This window comes from Paramormyrops kingsleyae, chromosome 2 (assembly GCF_048594095.1).
Source record: "Paramormyrops kingsleyae isolate MSU_618 chromosome 2, PKINGS_0.4, whole genome shotgun sequence".
Taxonomy (NCBI): domain Eukaryota; kingdom Metazoa; phylum Chordata; class Actinopteri; order Osteoglossiformes; family Mormyridae; genus Paramormyrops; species Paramormyrops kingsleyae.
Genome location: NC_132798.1, coordinates 40,311,794 through 40,327,579, shown reverse-complemented (window position 1 = coordinate 40,327,579; position 15,786 = coordinate 40,311,794). Strand labels below are relative to the sequence as shown.

The 15,786-nt window shown below is 45.4% G+C and overlaps 1 protein-coding gene across 1 annotated transcript in view; it reads left to right on the top strand.

Moving 5' to 3' along the window:
- Nucleotides 1–341: 341 nt before the first annotated feature.
- The window catches only part of aacs (acetoacetyl-CoA synthetase), a 41,107-nt gene continuing 25,662 nt past the window's right edge, over nucleotides 342–15,786 (top strand). The window contains exons 1-8 of the mRNA XM_023838955.2: nucleotides 342–1,003; nucleotides 1,378–1,481; nucleotides 1,739–1,859; nucleotides 3,856–3,969; nucleotides 8,768–8,865; nucleotides 10,320–10,434; nucleotides 13,413–13,494; nucleotides 13,995–14,145. Of these exons, the coding sequence (XP_023694723.2) occupies nucleotides 730–1,003; nucleotides 1,378–1,481; nucleotides 1,739–1,859; nucleotides 3,856–3,969; nucleotides 8,768–8,865; nucleotides 10,320–10,434; nucleotides 13,413–13,494; nucleotides 13,995–14,145 (1,059 nt within the window). The 5' untranslated portion in view covers nucleotides 342–729. The remainder of the gene's footprint in view (nucleotides 1,004–1,377; nucleotides 1,482–1,738; nucleotides 1,860–3,855; nucleotides 3,970–8,767; nucleotides 8,866–10,319; nucleotides 10,435–13,412; nucleotides 13,495–13,994; nucleotides 14,146–15,786) is intronic.

Genomic DNA, 15,786 nt, shown 5'->3' with positions numbered 1-15,786 from the left:
TCCATAAAACATTCCTTAAAAACTGCTAAACGATTAATCGAAATAATGCCGCTTAGCCAAATTCTTCTCTTTTTTTGTTTCTGCATTTCTTCAGACAACGCTTCAGACTCCTTCCCCGTTTGTCGTTGGTTTAGCCTTCGGGCGTTTCATTGGGCACACCTCTAAAATTTAGCTTTACCATTGGTCGATAACTAGCGTTCCATATCGAAGGCGGAACCCCAATTTGTTTTGTGATTGGTCAAAATTGCCTTCGCTCACTTGCCGTATCTGTGTACTGAGGTCTCAGCTGATATGGAACCAGCTAATACACCAATCAGATGTGAGCCGTGAGGGTGGCGTGCTCAGCAAGCATGTTGTTCCGCCTGGCCTCGGATGAAGGAGGCTACTATATGACTTTCTCAGACGTGTCTCAAGCGATATCAGCATGCTTAGCAAAGCACAATTCTCTTATTTACAGCTCTTCTTAGTATGTGGTTAATGTTTAATTGCTTTCATTTGTTCAGAACGAATAACAGCTATATAGTCAGTTGATTTTGGGCAGAACAGCACGTTGTGCAGTGTCATGAATATTTAAAGAGAATTCTCATACGAGAGCTGAGTTCGTTTATTCAGTAATATATGATTGGCACGTTATTAATGTGTGCTTGAAGTGGAATAAAAAACGACTTGCAATTACCAACGCGTAAAAGTTTTCTGATTGTGATAATCAACTTGCCTTAGTCAGACGTCATGAGGCGACGCAATGTGGGAGGGGTGAATTATTTTACAGGGTTAGAGGAAGACGGGAGGACAGTGAATGAATCAATCGAGCTAGCTGTTGCTGGAGACCAAGCTAAGCAAGGACGACGTTCGGGTACAGTACAAGGATTCGCGATGTCTAAAGAAATGGAGAGAAGTGAGAAAATCATGGAGTCGAAGGTAATGTGGTACCCGGACTCCAAGAAAAATACCCAAATGGACAGATTCAGGAGCCTTGTGAACCGGGATTTCGGGCTGAATCTGGGTAAGTGTAAAAAGCGGGACCAATGGGACACACATTTCGGTGGCTAGGAGGTTAGCTTCAGTAGCATGGGATTAGTATGGAGAAGTGTGATGTCAGTGTTGATGAATCGGCAGCTCTAGCTGGCTGTTCAGTGTCAGCGCAGGGATACATTTAAGGATACATTAAAGCACACTGCCGCCTCTTCTAAGGATCTGTCCGTATTTTCTTCAGTTTGTTGTCTGTCTAGGGGGACGCTGTCACTGCAGCACCAAAGCTAACTTATGTGTGCCTGACATTTTAACCGTGTCTCTTGAAAGGGCTTTAAGTCCCGGGATTCTGTACTGGTTGCGATGGCGCTAATTTTTTTCATGTTAATTGTTACAATGTATCCTCAGCCACCTACGACGAGCTGTATCAATGGTCAGTGGAGAATTATGCTGAATTCTGGGCTGAAGTCTGGAAGTTTTGCGGCATCGTTAGTTCAAAGATCTACGAGGAGGTGATTTAATTTGACATATTTACCATTTTTGGGTACTCTGCTGAAGGCTACAGTTAACCTGGATTTGTGTGATGGCTGAAGTCTCTTCAAGCTTGTTGTCATTACATTATACATTATTATATTAGTAGCAGCATCAGTAATTAAATAAATCTTTTACAAGTAATATTTGTCTTGATGACCTGGCATTAAACACCAAGTTGATGCATGTATTTTTGGCCTTTTCAGCTGCCCTATTACCACATTCTCCATTCTTTCAGGTTGTTGATCTGTCTAAGAGGATATCGGATGTCCCCGAATGGTTCAAAGGCAGCCGCCTGAACTATGCAGAGAACCTTCTGAAGCACAAAGATCAAGACAAAGTGGCCCTATATGCAGCCAGTAAGTGAGCTGGCTGGAAGCCTGACTGCACTGTGTGTAGCTCCGTCCGCAGATAGCTGGTGTTGAGGGAGGAGTTCATGTAAATTTCCCTCCTAAATGTGTGATCACCTGATGAAGGCCTACAGCCCTGTAAAGGTAGATGGGAAACTGCTGTGGTTTGGAGGGAACCTGCTTTGGATATTAATAGCACATGCATCCATATCTAGCTAAATTTTCACTCATGCTTAAAAGGCCAGAATAATCCATCCAGCCATACGGTTTATTTAGCATATGGTTGTGGTGAGCTTGGAAATGACAGAACTCTGCAAAAGTCTTAAGACGCCAAATAAAATGTTATAACTAATTATCTAGGTAGCACGTGTATATTTGCTCAGGGACAAAAAAAATTGACATAAAATATATACAGATGAACTATAACACAATAAAAGTAAAAAGATTTTTTTCAGTTGCCTCAAAAGGTACTGATATCTTGCTGGATGGTTAGATGTGCATCACTTTGGTTCCCAAACCTCTCCTCAGGGGCACCTCAGACATTCCATGCATTTGTTAAATTTCACCACTGGCTCAATTATCTAACCATATTTAAATAACTTGATAAAGTATTGATTAGCCAAAAATGGTACACTAATGGTCAAGTTGGCAGATGCATGGGTTTATTGAATGGATACTATAAATTCTGGGTGACTTTAGGAGAAGTTCTGAATTGGCTAAGCTAACCCATTTTGAATGTTGTATCATATTTTTACAGTAATGTGAAGATCATTTAAACATCATTTTCATTGGCTCGCTAAGATTTTTGCATAGGGCTGTATTTCAGGAAGCATCGGTACAAGGCAGGTTGCCAAACCATCGCAACGTGGGTTGCCAGACCATGACAATGCACAAACATGCTGGGAAATTTAAGAGTCAGAAATTCACCTAGACTGCATGCTGTGGGACTGCAGGAGTAAGCCGGGGACATCATACAAACTCCACACACACATGCTGCACGGAAGCCCAGAATGACTGAGCCACGAACAGTTTTTAATAATTTGTGCATTGTCAGAATGATGTAGTGTAAAAACCACAGAGTATTTGGTATTTGATGCAATTTACAAAGAAAATCATTCATTGGAAAGGGAAGTAGATGTATTTGTCTCTCCGAGAAATAGGTTATGACATCAAAGCATCGGTTTTATATTATGTGAACTTGTGACTGAATGGAATAAGTAAATTAAATTACATGTCCCTTCGCGGAGACTATGCTTTGGGGAGGCGGGTATCATCGCTGTTCCTAAAGTAATTTTTTGGGTAACGAAGCGTTTCTCCTGCAATTGAAGTATCGCTGCTGCCCTCACTGATTTGATTAGGCCTGCTGCTTTGGGTGGCATCTGTGCTGTTTCATAGGCTAATGGAACAGCCCTTTGAATGGCCTTGTTTATTCCTCACGAAGCTCAGCGTTTGTCAGGGGATCATTTGCTGTGTATGTTTAGCTTCAGTCCATGCCAGAGGGTGCGTCCACTCTGCACCCTCCAATCAGGTCAGTAATGCTGTTGTGAAACTGAGAGATTGTATCTTGATGCTTGTGAAATCAGGGTCTCCTTCCACCGAATATGTCACTTACAGCACATTCTGTCCACAAACCTTTGCTTTGTCACCCTGAAACAGAAGTATCTAAAATATAAGCACCCCCAGGTGACCCACAAGCTGTTTGTTTTAACTTGAATGTTCTAGAGGTATCATTCCACTACCAGTATAGCAGCAGAAGCACTGTAGCCTGTTTCCCAAAAGTATTATGGTACAGATCAGTGGAATGTGTGTAAGCAGTTCTGTAACACAATGTTCTGTGTAACCGGTACAGGAGTTGAAATCTTAAACAAATGTGGCTCTATTTACAGAAGGAGAGTAAGCTTGATTTGAACCTGCGTGAGACTGCTGCAGGTGTGGGAGACTTGCACCATGGGAGATGGTGTGTGCTGGAACATCCTGACGCCTTTCTTTCATTATGCTCCTGCAGCGGAGGCCAGTGATGAGATCACCAAGGTGACGTTCAGGGAGCTGTCCCGGGACGTGGCGCTCTTTGCCGCCGCCATGAGGAAGATGGGTGTACGCACGGGTGATAGAGTGGTGGGTGAGTACAACTGGTGAACTGGAGCTCGGTAGGCCTGTGAAGGCCCACTTGGCCAGGGTCACTGTGCAGCCATGGGGGCCTGTGAAGGCCTGAGTGGGCAGGGTCACATATACAGCCATGGGGACCTGTGAAGGCCTGAGTGGGCGGGGTCACTGTGCAGCCATGGGGGCCTGTGAAGGCCTGAGTGGGCGGGGTCACTGTGCAGCCATGGGGGCCTGTGAATGCCTGAGTGAGTGAGGTCACTGTGCACCCATGGGGGCCTGTGAAGGCCTGAGTGGGCAGGGTCACATATACAGCCATGGGGACCTGTGAAGGCCTGAGTGGGCGGGGTCACTGTGCAGCCATGGGGGCCTGTGAAGGCCTGAGTGGGCGGGGTCACTGTGCAGCCATGGGGGCCTGTGAAGGCCTGAGTGGGCGGGGTCACTGTGCAGCCATGGGGGCCTGTGAAGGCCTGAGTGGGTGGTGTCACTGTGCAGCCATGGGGGCCTGTGAAGGCCTGAGTGGGTGGGGTCACATATGCAGCCAGTCGCTCAGGTTTAGTTTCAACATTGATGAGGACCAAATCAGCCTCAACCCCCTTGGTATGTAATCATCGTTTACCTAGTAATCTCATTTCAATTATTGTTCTTGCAAGAATTGTTCATTCTGAAATAATTCACTTTATTAGTTTTGAATAATAATAAAGTAACTTATATAATGTGGCAGTGCCTGAGACCGGGGTGACTTTGATTTGAAGGTGCAATGTGCCAGGATGTGTGTGTCCCTTTGGGAAGGTATTTCCCAGCTGCTGCCAGTCACTGTTCAGAAGAATTACACCACACCAGGTAGTCATCCTAAACCCAGTGTTGATTCTCTCGTGAAAACCCAGAGCACAGTGCTGTAGGTGACGTCTGTTAGCGCGCAAAGCCCAGCTCCTGACGAGCAATGTAATGAGTCTGCTGTGACCCAGCTCTCTGTCCCGCAGTACTGATTTCTGACAATGGAAGGAGCCGGGAGCATGATGTCATCTCTCACTGGTCTGCATGCTCTGAGTATGTAGCATATGTAGCAGGTAGCAGGCTACGCTCCAGGAAGCTCCGTTTGCTGAAGTGCTGCAGTATTAGCTGCCCAGCAGGATCCTGCCTATGGCCGTCGCATTTATTACTGCGATTATCAGTAATGATAGTTACAGCATCACACTCACACTGTGACAGTTTCGGTATGAGTATGAAAAGTGAGTTTAAATTAATTGCTGGTTCTCAAGGTAAAAGCAGTAATTCAGGGAAGTGATAAAATATGTTGTCAGTTGCATAATAATTGGTAAAACTGAGACTTGAGTCCCCTTCAAGAGGTTTTGCATATTTGCTGAAATGTCTTTCTCACCTTGACTTCAGGACCCAATGCAATGCTGTAAAGCAGCACTTCATGCTTCCCTGCATGCTGTCATAGCCTGATTGTTGGAATACCGCAGTCGCATGCATCGGGGAGCAGCCTCGGAAACACAGAAGGCGGTGCTTTTTACCTGACAGGAAGCCTGACAATAAGCATTATTAATTTCATTTTTTTGTTCAGTGTAAAATAAACCTGGAAGCACTTTTCAGAAAATTCATTCTTGCAACTTGCAAAAGACCTACACTGGAAAACCTGTTTCTGATTTGCTGCATCATGTAAATAACCAAAGCTGAGTGTTTTTTTTTCTTCTTCCAAGATATTTCTGTATGTATTTGCAGAAGGCCATTCCTACTTCAGATGCTTAAAATTGTTCCTTTTTGTCCCAAACCAGAGCGTCATTTCTCAGTTGTGGTTGTGGTTTTTCCCGTGACGGTCCATGATGCATTTTCTTTGTGGTGTTTGGTATCGGCTGTTGCTACTTTTCAGCTCCTCTGTTGTCCTGTACTAAACGCTCGTTTCACACTTTGCAGGATCGCTCTGAAATTCTGGCATCACCAGGCACCATCTTGAATCTCTCTATGCTGACAGTTTGCTTCCTATCTCAGTGTCAGTGAAGCTCCCCCAATGTCTGTTGACTGCAGTAATTCATTGGGAGCCTTAATCCAGAGCCATATGCAGAGATTATCGTTTAGCTGTCAAAGTAGTGCGGCGAGTACCTCTCTAGCATATCACAACAGAGCATAAAAACTGAGCAGTATCCAAAAGTTCCAAATCAGGATAATTGTGCTTCCAGTATAACACATGCTAATGGCTAGTTTAGTGCTCTAAGACAGTGTTTCTCAATACAGTCCTGGGGAGACCCCAGACGGCCCACATTTTTGCTCCATTCGAGCTTCCTGCCAGACAGTCCACATGGACAGACAGTCCACAGGTCCCTGAGGACCGGTTTCTGTAACACTGATCTAAGATTTAGCCTGCAGTTGCAGTGTCTGTCAATCCACCCAGATAAACACTGCCATACTCTTAGTGCATGCCAAACTTCTATTATTGGAACTCAATCACAATCTGGCATTAGTGTCGGCTGGTAACGTCACACTGTATGCATCACAGGAATGGAAAGCATTCTTTCTAGAAGAGGGCAGTTATGAGCGTTTGCCGCAGTGAACTGCGTCATGGACAGATGCTCCTCCCCCTCTTTTAACAGGCTCTTTTGAATGACCCCTGCATAGTCCATCAGTCTTTTTTAACTTAGTTTCATCTGCTTAATGCTCATCCCCTTTAAAGCAAGGCAGTAAATGGATTGGGATGTTTCTGTATGACTTGCTCGCATTCGAGGATGAGGTGGGGGGGCAGGGGGGGGTAGTCGGCAATGGTCGACTGTATCCAGGGGAGTGGAGCAATCTCTCTGATTGCCCAAGCAGCATAAATCAGACCTAAATGGTATGACGACAGGCAGGGTGGCAGTTGGGGGACATGGCTGTATATTTTGACTTGAGTAATTGACTGCATGCTCTCCTGATTAAAAAGGTACCCATTACTTACATTACAAATGAGGCTTCTTCTACACTGGCTTTGTAAGAAACACTCCCACCTTCTGAGAACTTAGAAGCAGTCGTAAGACCAGTTTAACCAGTGTTATAAAGAATATGCCTCTGGTATTGGCCTACCTTGCAGTGGGGATCATGCTGCATCAGTGCTGTAACTGTGGGCTTGATGTCAGCAGATGAGTGCTGTGCAGAGCGGAGGTTTTGTGGAAGAGAGGAGAGGACAGGAAGCCTCACCTGTCAGCATGCAATCAAACTCCTGCTCCGATGGCTTGGGCTCTTGCATGCTAGTCCCTCAAATGCACTGTGGGGAGCATGAAATCGAAATATCACTTTTTAAAATAACAGTGGTTACTTTTGTTTGTTTTTGTGGGTTCTTGTGTATGTCTTTTTTACATTGGTCAGGATGTGCTTATTTCTCTCTCCCTGGTGGCTGTCAGGTATTGGATGGCACATTCAAGCATAGCAAGTTGTTTAGAGCAGTGAAATGAAAAGCCTTCATACCGGCTGTTTGTGTGTGTGCGTGTGCGTGTGCGTGTGCGTGTATGTATACGTGTGTGATTTTTCGGCATAGTTTGTCTGGCTCCTATAAATGGGCTGCTGATGTGTGCTGATGGGCGTGTATGTTAAGGGCTGCATGTTGGAGAATGTTGGACGGTTGCATTGTTGATGTTGGCTGCTTGCAGCTGTGGGGCGAATTCCACTTCTAGCTGTAGCCAGGCTGTTAGTATCGGCCCTGATGTGTGTCAGATAGTGACTCCTTTTTTGCAATCAGTGGAACTTGATGGATTTTAATACTGCTATGAGATCAGTTTTGCCTGATTGGCTCAGTCATTCTCAATTAAATATGATATATTTATATATAAACACGTAATTGTTTTTGTGTACCTTGCATGTCTGGAAGTTGTACCTCTTATTCTTTCCCATTGAGTTGTTCATCCATGTTCCATCTCTCTCAGTTTAGCTCTGATTTGTTATGGCTGTTGTGTATGTGCTACTGTCATGGTTATCCAGCTGCTACATGGTTTGTTCAAGTCTCTAAAATTAATTTGCTGACCTGGAGGTCATGGCTGATGGAGTAACATGCCTGTCAGGTGATGAGGAACTGCAGTCTAGGCCGGATAACCATAGATCCTGCTCCCTGTGCGTGGATGTGTATGTCTTAGTGCCGCTGGGTGTGTGTTTACAGATCCGGGTCATTTTTTTCTGTTGGTGTTTCCTCTTTGGATTTTAATCTAGAACAAAACAGATCCAGGTGTCTAAGTTAAGTCTGTTTTATTATAGCATAGTGTGTGTGTGTGTGTGTGTGTGTGTGTGTGTGTGTGTATATATATATATATATATAATATATGAATGTAGATAAATGATCGTGTCCCTTGTTTGGCTCCTGTGTAACCAGATGAAAGTTTAATCCCCATCTACCTTTTAACTGGAGATCGGATCACCAAACTGCCTCCAGCCTCTGTCAGCTTTCAGCTCGAGCTGACTGGGGTGAGAGGGTCCTTCATTCCAGCACACACTATGGGCTGATCTCATTTATGGAATCAAAAAGAAAAAAAACAGAGAATTAAAATAATCTTAACCCCCATCTCAATTTCACTTTGTTCACGCATGTATGATTGACAGAGATGCATGTGATTTAGTTTGCCTGAGTGACTTGCAGATATTTAGTGGGTGTTGCTTTCTAAAGTGTCAACGTGTTCAGTGCGGAGTGTGGCACATGCAAAATGTATTTCCTGGTTTACTGCAGTTCACAGGCTGCACGTATGTCTGCGCAGATCTGCTTGTGCGTCTGTCTATATGCATGTCTGCACATGTACGTGCAGCTCTCTCTGCCGGTGCCTTGCTTTAGGTGTGTGCTCCCTTGTCTTGCTCTCCCGCAGGATACCTGCCCAATGGGATACACGCCGTAGAGGCCATGTTGGCGGCGGCCAGCATCGGCGCCATCTGGAGCTCCACCTCCCCAGACTTTGGGGTTAACGTGAGTGTCTGTCTGCTGGGGTATTCCTGTGTGCCGTTTGTCGGCTGCTGTCCTCCCCTCCGTTTGTGTGCCAGCATGCGCATCACATTACACCTGACCCCCTCCAGATGTCACATGGTTAAAGAAAAGCATATCATTGGATGTGGTAATTGTCATGAATATCCTTAAGGTGATTGGCTCGATAATAGAATTCCTCTGTAAAGCTCACCAGTCATTGGGTGTAAATGGGAACGCCTGGCCTGTCACTGGCCGACACAGGCTGTTTGAAAGGCAGGAGCGAAAAAATAAAAATAAAATCTATTGCATGATGTGTGCCCCCCCAAGTAGAATAATGGCACGCTATGTGTGGTGAAGTAGTCTTCATCTTCCATAAGATTATTCAACTAATGTTTTGTCGACTGCAGAGGCAACCTAGATATCACATTTCCTTACACATAGGAACACCCAGATGGTACATTATTTCATCTGCTTTTCTTGCATGTACAGGAAACTGCATCTCTGTTAGGACACTGCATCTCTATTAGGGCACTGCATCTCTGTTAGGACACTGCATCTCTATTAGGGCACTGCATCTCTGTTAGGACACTGCATCTCTATTGGGGCACTGCATCTCATTTTCGTCATGAAATTGGTGCCCTTCCAAGTGAGAACATGATGAACTGCCCTTGTAATGGAGAGAAAAATATCTTTGAGATTTGGAAGGGCACTCTAGAGGGCACCCAATTGTACGGACACTGTATTTTGCATTATATCACATTTTCCCCACTGAAAAGGGCATCCTTTGGGACACATAATCATGTGAGGGGGGCATAGAACGGCACCCTTGTCCACTGGAAGGCCACCCATAGGAAGCGCTTAGGCCATTGTAAGGGCACTGTGTCGCATTTCCTCCACTAGAAGGGCACTCATTAAGACACTTTATCACGTCCTTTTCCATGAAGGGGGGCACCCTACACGACACTAGGTCTTGTGATGGGCAGCCATAGTGCCGTTTTCGCCATTCTAAAGGGCACTTTAGTGACGGTTTTTCAGCCGGGGGACACCCAGGGGCCAGGCGGTATCTGTGGTGAGATGTTGCTGGAAAGGGAGCTTCTATGACATGACTCTAGCTCTAAATAGCCTGACCTGCTTTGTTATTAGCAGACACTACAATGGATTGACTGTGTATGACTGCCCTCTGCTGGTGGATTTGGAGATTGCCAAATTTTGATTTTGTGTTTACCACAATAATTCTTTCATGGTAAATAAGAGGACAGTTGCTTATTGAATGCATTTGGTTATTTAATTTAACAAATTGATATTTCTGGCTAGTAAGTTTATTATTTACCCATTTTATCAATTAATTGCATCTTGTTGTGTGCGTGCATGTGTGTGTCTGTGCATGTGTGTAAGAGTCATGTATTTATTTGTGTGCTGACTGAGCATGAGATTGCATGTCTGCTGTTTGCCACCAGGGGGTGCTGGACCGGTTCTCCCAGATCCAGCCCAAGATCATCTTCTCTGTTGCGGCAGTGATCTACAATGGCAAGCTGCACGATCACATGGAGAAGCTGCAGAGTGTCGTCAAAGGTCAGCAGAAACCGCAAGACCCGGCCTCAGACCAGTGGGGAAACATGATCACATGTGGGGCTAGCATAAGAGTTTAGAATTTAGCAATCAGTGGTCATTGTTGACACACCACAGCACAACGAAATGTGTCCTCTGCATTTAACCGATATGTGACGTCGTGACATGGCAGGGGGCAGCTAATTCAGCACCCCGGGAGCAGTGCTTGGGGGCGGTACCTTGCTCAGGGTACCTCAGTAGTGCCTTGCTGGTCGGGGATTCGAACTCCCGATCTTTCAATTACAAGTGCATAACCATTAAGCCACCACTGCCCACAAAATATACTTTAATAAACTTCTGTAGTTAAAATAATTTAATCATAAATAATATGTAGCCTAATACAATTTATATTCAGGTATTTTTGAGCTTTATATTTGTTTGTATGACTTGTTAGTAGTTTTAGCTCTATTGTCTATGTACTGTGAGTATTTGCGGCACATGGATGTGTGCGCTCTATTGTCTATGTACTGTGAGTATTTGCTGCACATGGATGTGTGCGCTCTATTGTCTATGTACTGTGAGTATTTGCTGCACATGGATGTGTGCGCTCTATTGTCTGTGTACTGTGAGTATTTGCTGCACATGGATGTGTGCGCTCTATTGTCTATGTACTGTGAGTATTTGCGGCACATGGATGTGTGCGCTCTATTGTCTATGTACTGTGAGTATTTGCTGCACATGGATGTGTGCGCTACACTGTCTATGTACTGTGAGTGTTTGCTGCACATGGATGTGTGCCCTCTATTGTCTATGTACTGTGAGTATTTGCTGCACATGGATGTGTGCGCGCTATTGTCTATGTACTGTGAGTATTTGCGGCACATAGATGTGTGCGCTCTATTGTCTGTGTACTGTGAGTATTTGCTGCACATGGATGTGTGCGCTCTATTGTCTGTGTACTGTGAGTATTTGCTGCACATGGATGTGTGTGCTCTTGTCTGTGTACTGTGAGTATTTGCTGCACATGGATGTGTGTGCTCTTGTCTGTGTACTGTGAGTATTTGCTGCACATGGATGTGTGCGCTCTATTGTCTGTGTACTGTGAATATTTGCTGCAAATGGATGTGTGCGCTCTACTGTCTATGTAATGTGAGTATTTGCTGCACATGGATGTGTGCGCTCTATTGTCTGTGTACTGTGAGTATTTGCTGCACATGGATGTGTGTGCTCTCTTGTCTATGTACTGGGAGTATTTGCTGCGCATGGATGTGGGCGCTCTATTGTCTGTGTACTGTGAGTATTTGCTGCGCATGGATGTGTGCCCTCTATTGTCTATGTACTGTGAGTATTTGCTGCACATGGATGTGTGCCCTCTATTGTCTATGTACTGTGAGTATTTGCTGCACATGGATGTGTGCGCTCTATTGTCTGTGTACTGTGAGTATTTGCTGCACATGGATGTGTGCGCTCTATTGTCTATGTACTGTGAGTATTTGCTGCACATGGATGTGTGCGCTCTATTGTCTATGTACTGTGAGTATTTGCTGCACATGGATGTGTGCGCTCTATTGTCTGTGTACTGTGAGTATTTGCTGCACATGGATGTGTGCGCTCTATTGTCTATGTACTGTGAGTATTTGCTGCACATGGATGTGTGCGCTCTATTGTCTATGTACTGTGAGTATTTGCTGCACATGGATGTGTGCGCTCTATTGTCTGTGTACTGTGAGTATTTGCTGCACATGGATGTGTGCGCTCTATTGTCTATGTACTGTGAGTATTTGCTGCACATGGATGTGTGTGCTCTATTGTCTATGTACTGTGAGTATTTGCTGCACATGGATGTGTGCGCTACACTGTCTATGTACTGTGAGTGTTTGCTGCACATGGATGTGTGCCCTCTATTGTCTATGTACTGTGAGTATTTGCTGCACATGGATGTGTGCGCGCTATTGTCTATGTACTGTGAGTATTTGCTGCACATGGATGTGTGCGCTCTATTGTCTGTGTACTGTGAGTATTTGCTGCACATGGATGTGTGTGCTCTTGTCTGTGTACTGTGAGTATTTGCTGCACATGGATGTGTGTGCTCTTGTCTGTGTACTGTGAGTATTTGCTGCACATGGATGTGTGTGCTCTTGTCTGTGTACTGTGAGTATTTGCTGCACATGGATGTGTGTGCTCTTGTCTGTGTACTGTGAGTATTTGCTGCACATGGATGTGTGTGCTCTTGTCTGTGTACTGTGAGTATTTGCTGCACATGGATGTGTGCGCTCTATTGTCTGTGTACTGTGAATATTTGCTGCAAATGGATGTGTGCGCTCTACTGTCTATGTAATGTGAGTATTTGCTGCACATGGATGTGTGCGCTCTCTTGTCTATGTACTGTGAGTATTTGCTGCGCATGGATGTGTGCGCTCTATTGTCTGTGTACTGTGAGTATTTGCTGCGCATGGATGTGTGCCCTCTATTGTCTATGTACTGTGAGTATTTGCTGCGCATGGATGTGTGCCCTCTATTGTCTATGTACTGTGAGTATTTGCTGCACATGGATGTGTGCCCTCTATTGTCTATGTACTGTGAGTATTTGCTGCACATGGATGTGTGCGCTCTATTGTCTGTGTACTGTGAGTATTTGCTGCACATGGATGTGTGCGCTACACTGTCTATGTACTGTGAGTATTTGCTGCACATGGATGTGTGCGCTCTATTGTCTGTGTACTGTGAATATTTGCTGCACATGGATGTGTGCGCTACACTGTCTATGTACTGTGAGTATTTGCTGCACATGGATGTGTGCGCTCCATTGTCTATGTACTATGAGTATTTGCTGCACATGGATGTGTGCGCTCTGTTGCGTGGGTTTAGCTACCTGCTAGCCTTTCTGCTCAGAGCGGCTGGCCGTGATGCTCCCCTGGCCAGCGGCAGCCCTGGGCCTGTGTGTCACACTATAAATGCAGATCTCTCACTGTTTCGGGCTGCTGCCTCTCCCTACCTTGCAGGCCTGCCGGACCTCAAAAAGGTGGTTGTCATTCCATACGCCCGCTCCAGGGAAGAGACGGATCTCTCTCGAATTCCAAACAGGTCAGTTTGCGGGGCAGTGTGAGGCATCTGACTTCAGCGATGGAATCTGTATCCGAGACCCGTTAGGCTATGAAGTTGTGCTTTTCAAAGGACGAGCGACTGCATGTATAGCGACTGCTGTATTAATTCCAGCCATGTCCCTTCAGGCGATATGTGCCGCAGTTCATGTCTCAGGAGGCGGACTTGCTTTCTCCTAATATCAATTAATCTATGCTGCTGCTTAAAACTGCATATGTTGAATAATGGATATAATAAGCCATAATGATGATGATGATGATGATGGTCTTTTGTAAATAGATGCTTGCAGCCTTCAGAGTATTTGCTTACTGTATGAGGATATGTTGTCCTGCAAGAGAATGCGATTAGGGGCGGTGAACCCAGTGACCCTCCATGGATGGGGCGGAGCTTGAGACACCCGGCCCCCTCCTGTGTACGATGTCACCACCTGGGTTGCTAGGAGATTAGCTGACTGCAATGCTGTCCTGCCCCCCCCCTTCTAGCGTGTTCCTGGAGGACTTCCTGTCCATGGGGAAAGAGGGGGACCAGGATCCGCAGCTGGAGTTTGAGCAGCTGCCGTTCAGCCACCCGCTGTTCATCATGTACTCCTCTGGGACCACTGGCTCACCCAAGTGCATGGTTCACTCTGCAGGGGTAGGTACCACGGGCAGATGAACTGATTTAACTGGCAAATGAGGAGCTGCGGGGAAATGCCAATGCGCTATACTGTAGGGTGCCCCAGATAGGAGTCTCTGGGCAAAGAATGTCTTCTCATGTCATGTGACGGCACCTCTTCTCATTGCTCTGTTTGCCATGTATCTCCTGACCTGCTCTGTAGCCATGGTGGGCCCTGTGCCCAAGGTCAATATGAAAAGCTTCATTCGGTTACTATGGTGATGGTGGCTGGGGCTTCCCGCACCAAAAGTCAGCATGTTACCGGGGGTAAGTATTAACTGGCGTCATGCTTTGGCACTTCGCAGCGGGGCATCGGGCAAAATCATGAAAAGCACTTCTCTTTTTTTCCAATGTTTTTCTGCCCCCCACCTCTTTGTTTTTTTTTCTCTTTCTCAAAATGAGCCCCAGCTAGGCTGAAATGTCAGGCTTTTTTTTGTCCTGCAGTCCACTAGGTGGCAGCAAAGCCTTACCATCAGTATCTTGGTTTTTAGATGCTGAAAACACTGTTATGATCAGATAGTCTGCTCTGAATTTACTTCATTTACTGACCTTGTGCGTTCCTTTGAGAACAGGAAACTGTGTTCCAGTCTAATGGGTGCAGACACACAAATATCAATGTTTTGTGCAGAAAAAGTTAATTTGAACCGTGCTTGTTGGCAGCTTTCGATCATTATCGGTTATATCCTAAAGTAGTTTCACTATCTGCAATGACTGTGGTCTAACTACATAACCACATGGCCACTAGCAACTGAATGTTCTTCATTTTCATTCCAACAAGTAACAGTAATATGATAAAGCAAACTATATTGATCCCAGGGGGAAATTCTTCTGCATACAGCACTGAGGTGCAGACTAGCATGATGCACAGTATTTTTTTCGCCTCTTTCTAAAAATGCTGCTTAAATCTAGTATTGTTAAATGTTTTTGAAACATTTCACCAAAAATGATCTTCTCATTTGTTTTATGCAATTAAAATTTGGCGGATAACCTTTTGCAAATGGACAGTGCATAATTACTGTATGTATATAACGTAACGTCAAATACCTGTATGCGTATGGTGAGGAGGGCTGTAAGTACAGCATTCACTCCAGTAATGTGGCATCCATCCAAAGAGAACCCTACAGCAATGCACTCTACCCTAACCACGTTTGTAATAAAGACTCCCCAACTTCATGAAAGTTTATTACATAAGAAACACATCTGTTCAGTAATCTGGAGAGAGTGGCCTAAACCAGAGCACACTTGATTGGTCCGGGTAGCTACGGCCTAAACCAGGGCACACTTGATTGGTCCGGGTAGCTACGGCCTAAACCAGGGCACACTTTTTTGGTCCGGGTAGCTACGGCCTAAACCAGGGCACACTTGATTGGTCCGGGTAGCTACGGCCTAAACCAGGGCACACTTGATTGGTCTGGGTAGCTAAGCTTGCTCGCCTGACCTAGCAGCCCAGGTGTCATTTGGCTCAGGTCTTGATTTTCAGGTCTTGGTTTTGGCTTTGCACAGCGCCCTAACTGGCACGGAGACAGGCGCTTTGCCATGGGCTGCCCTTCCCAGCACGCTCTCTCTCGCTTGCTCGTTCTCTCCCTCGCTCGCTCTCTCTGTGGCCTGGTGCCATGGAGA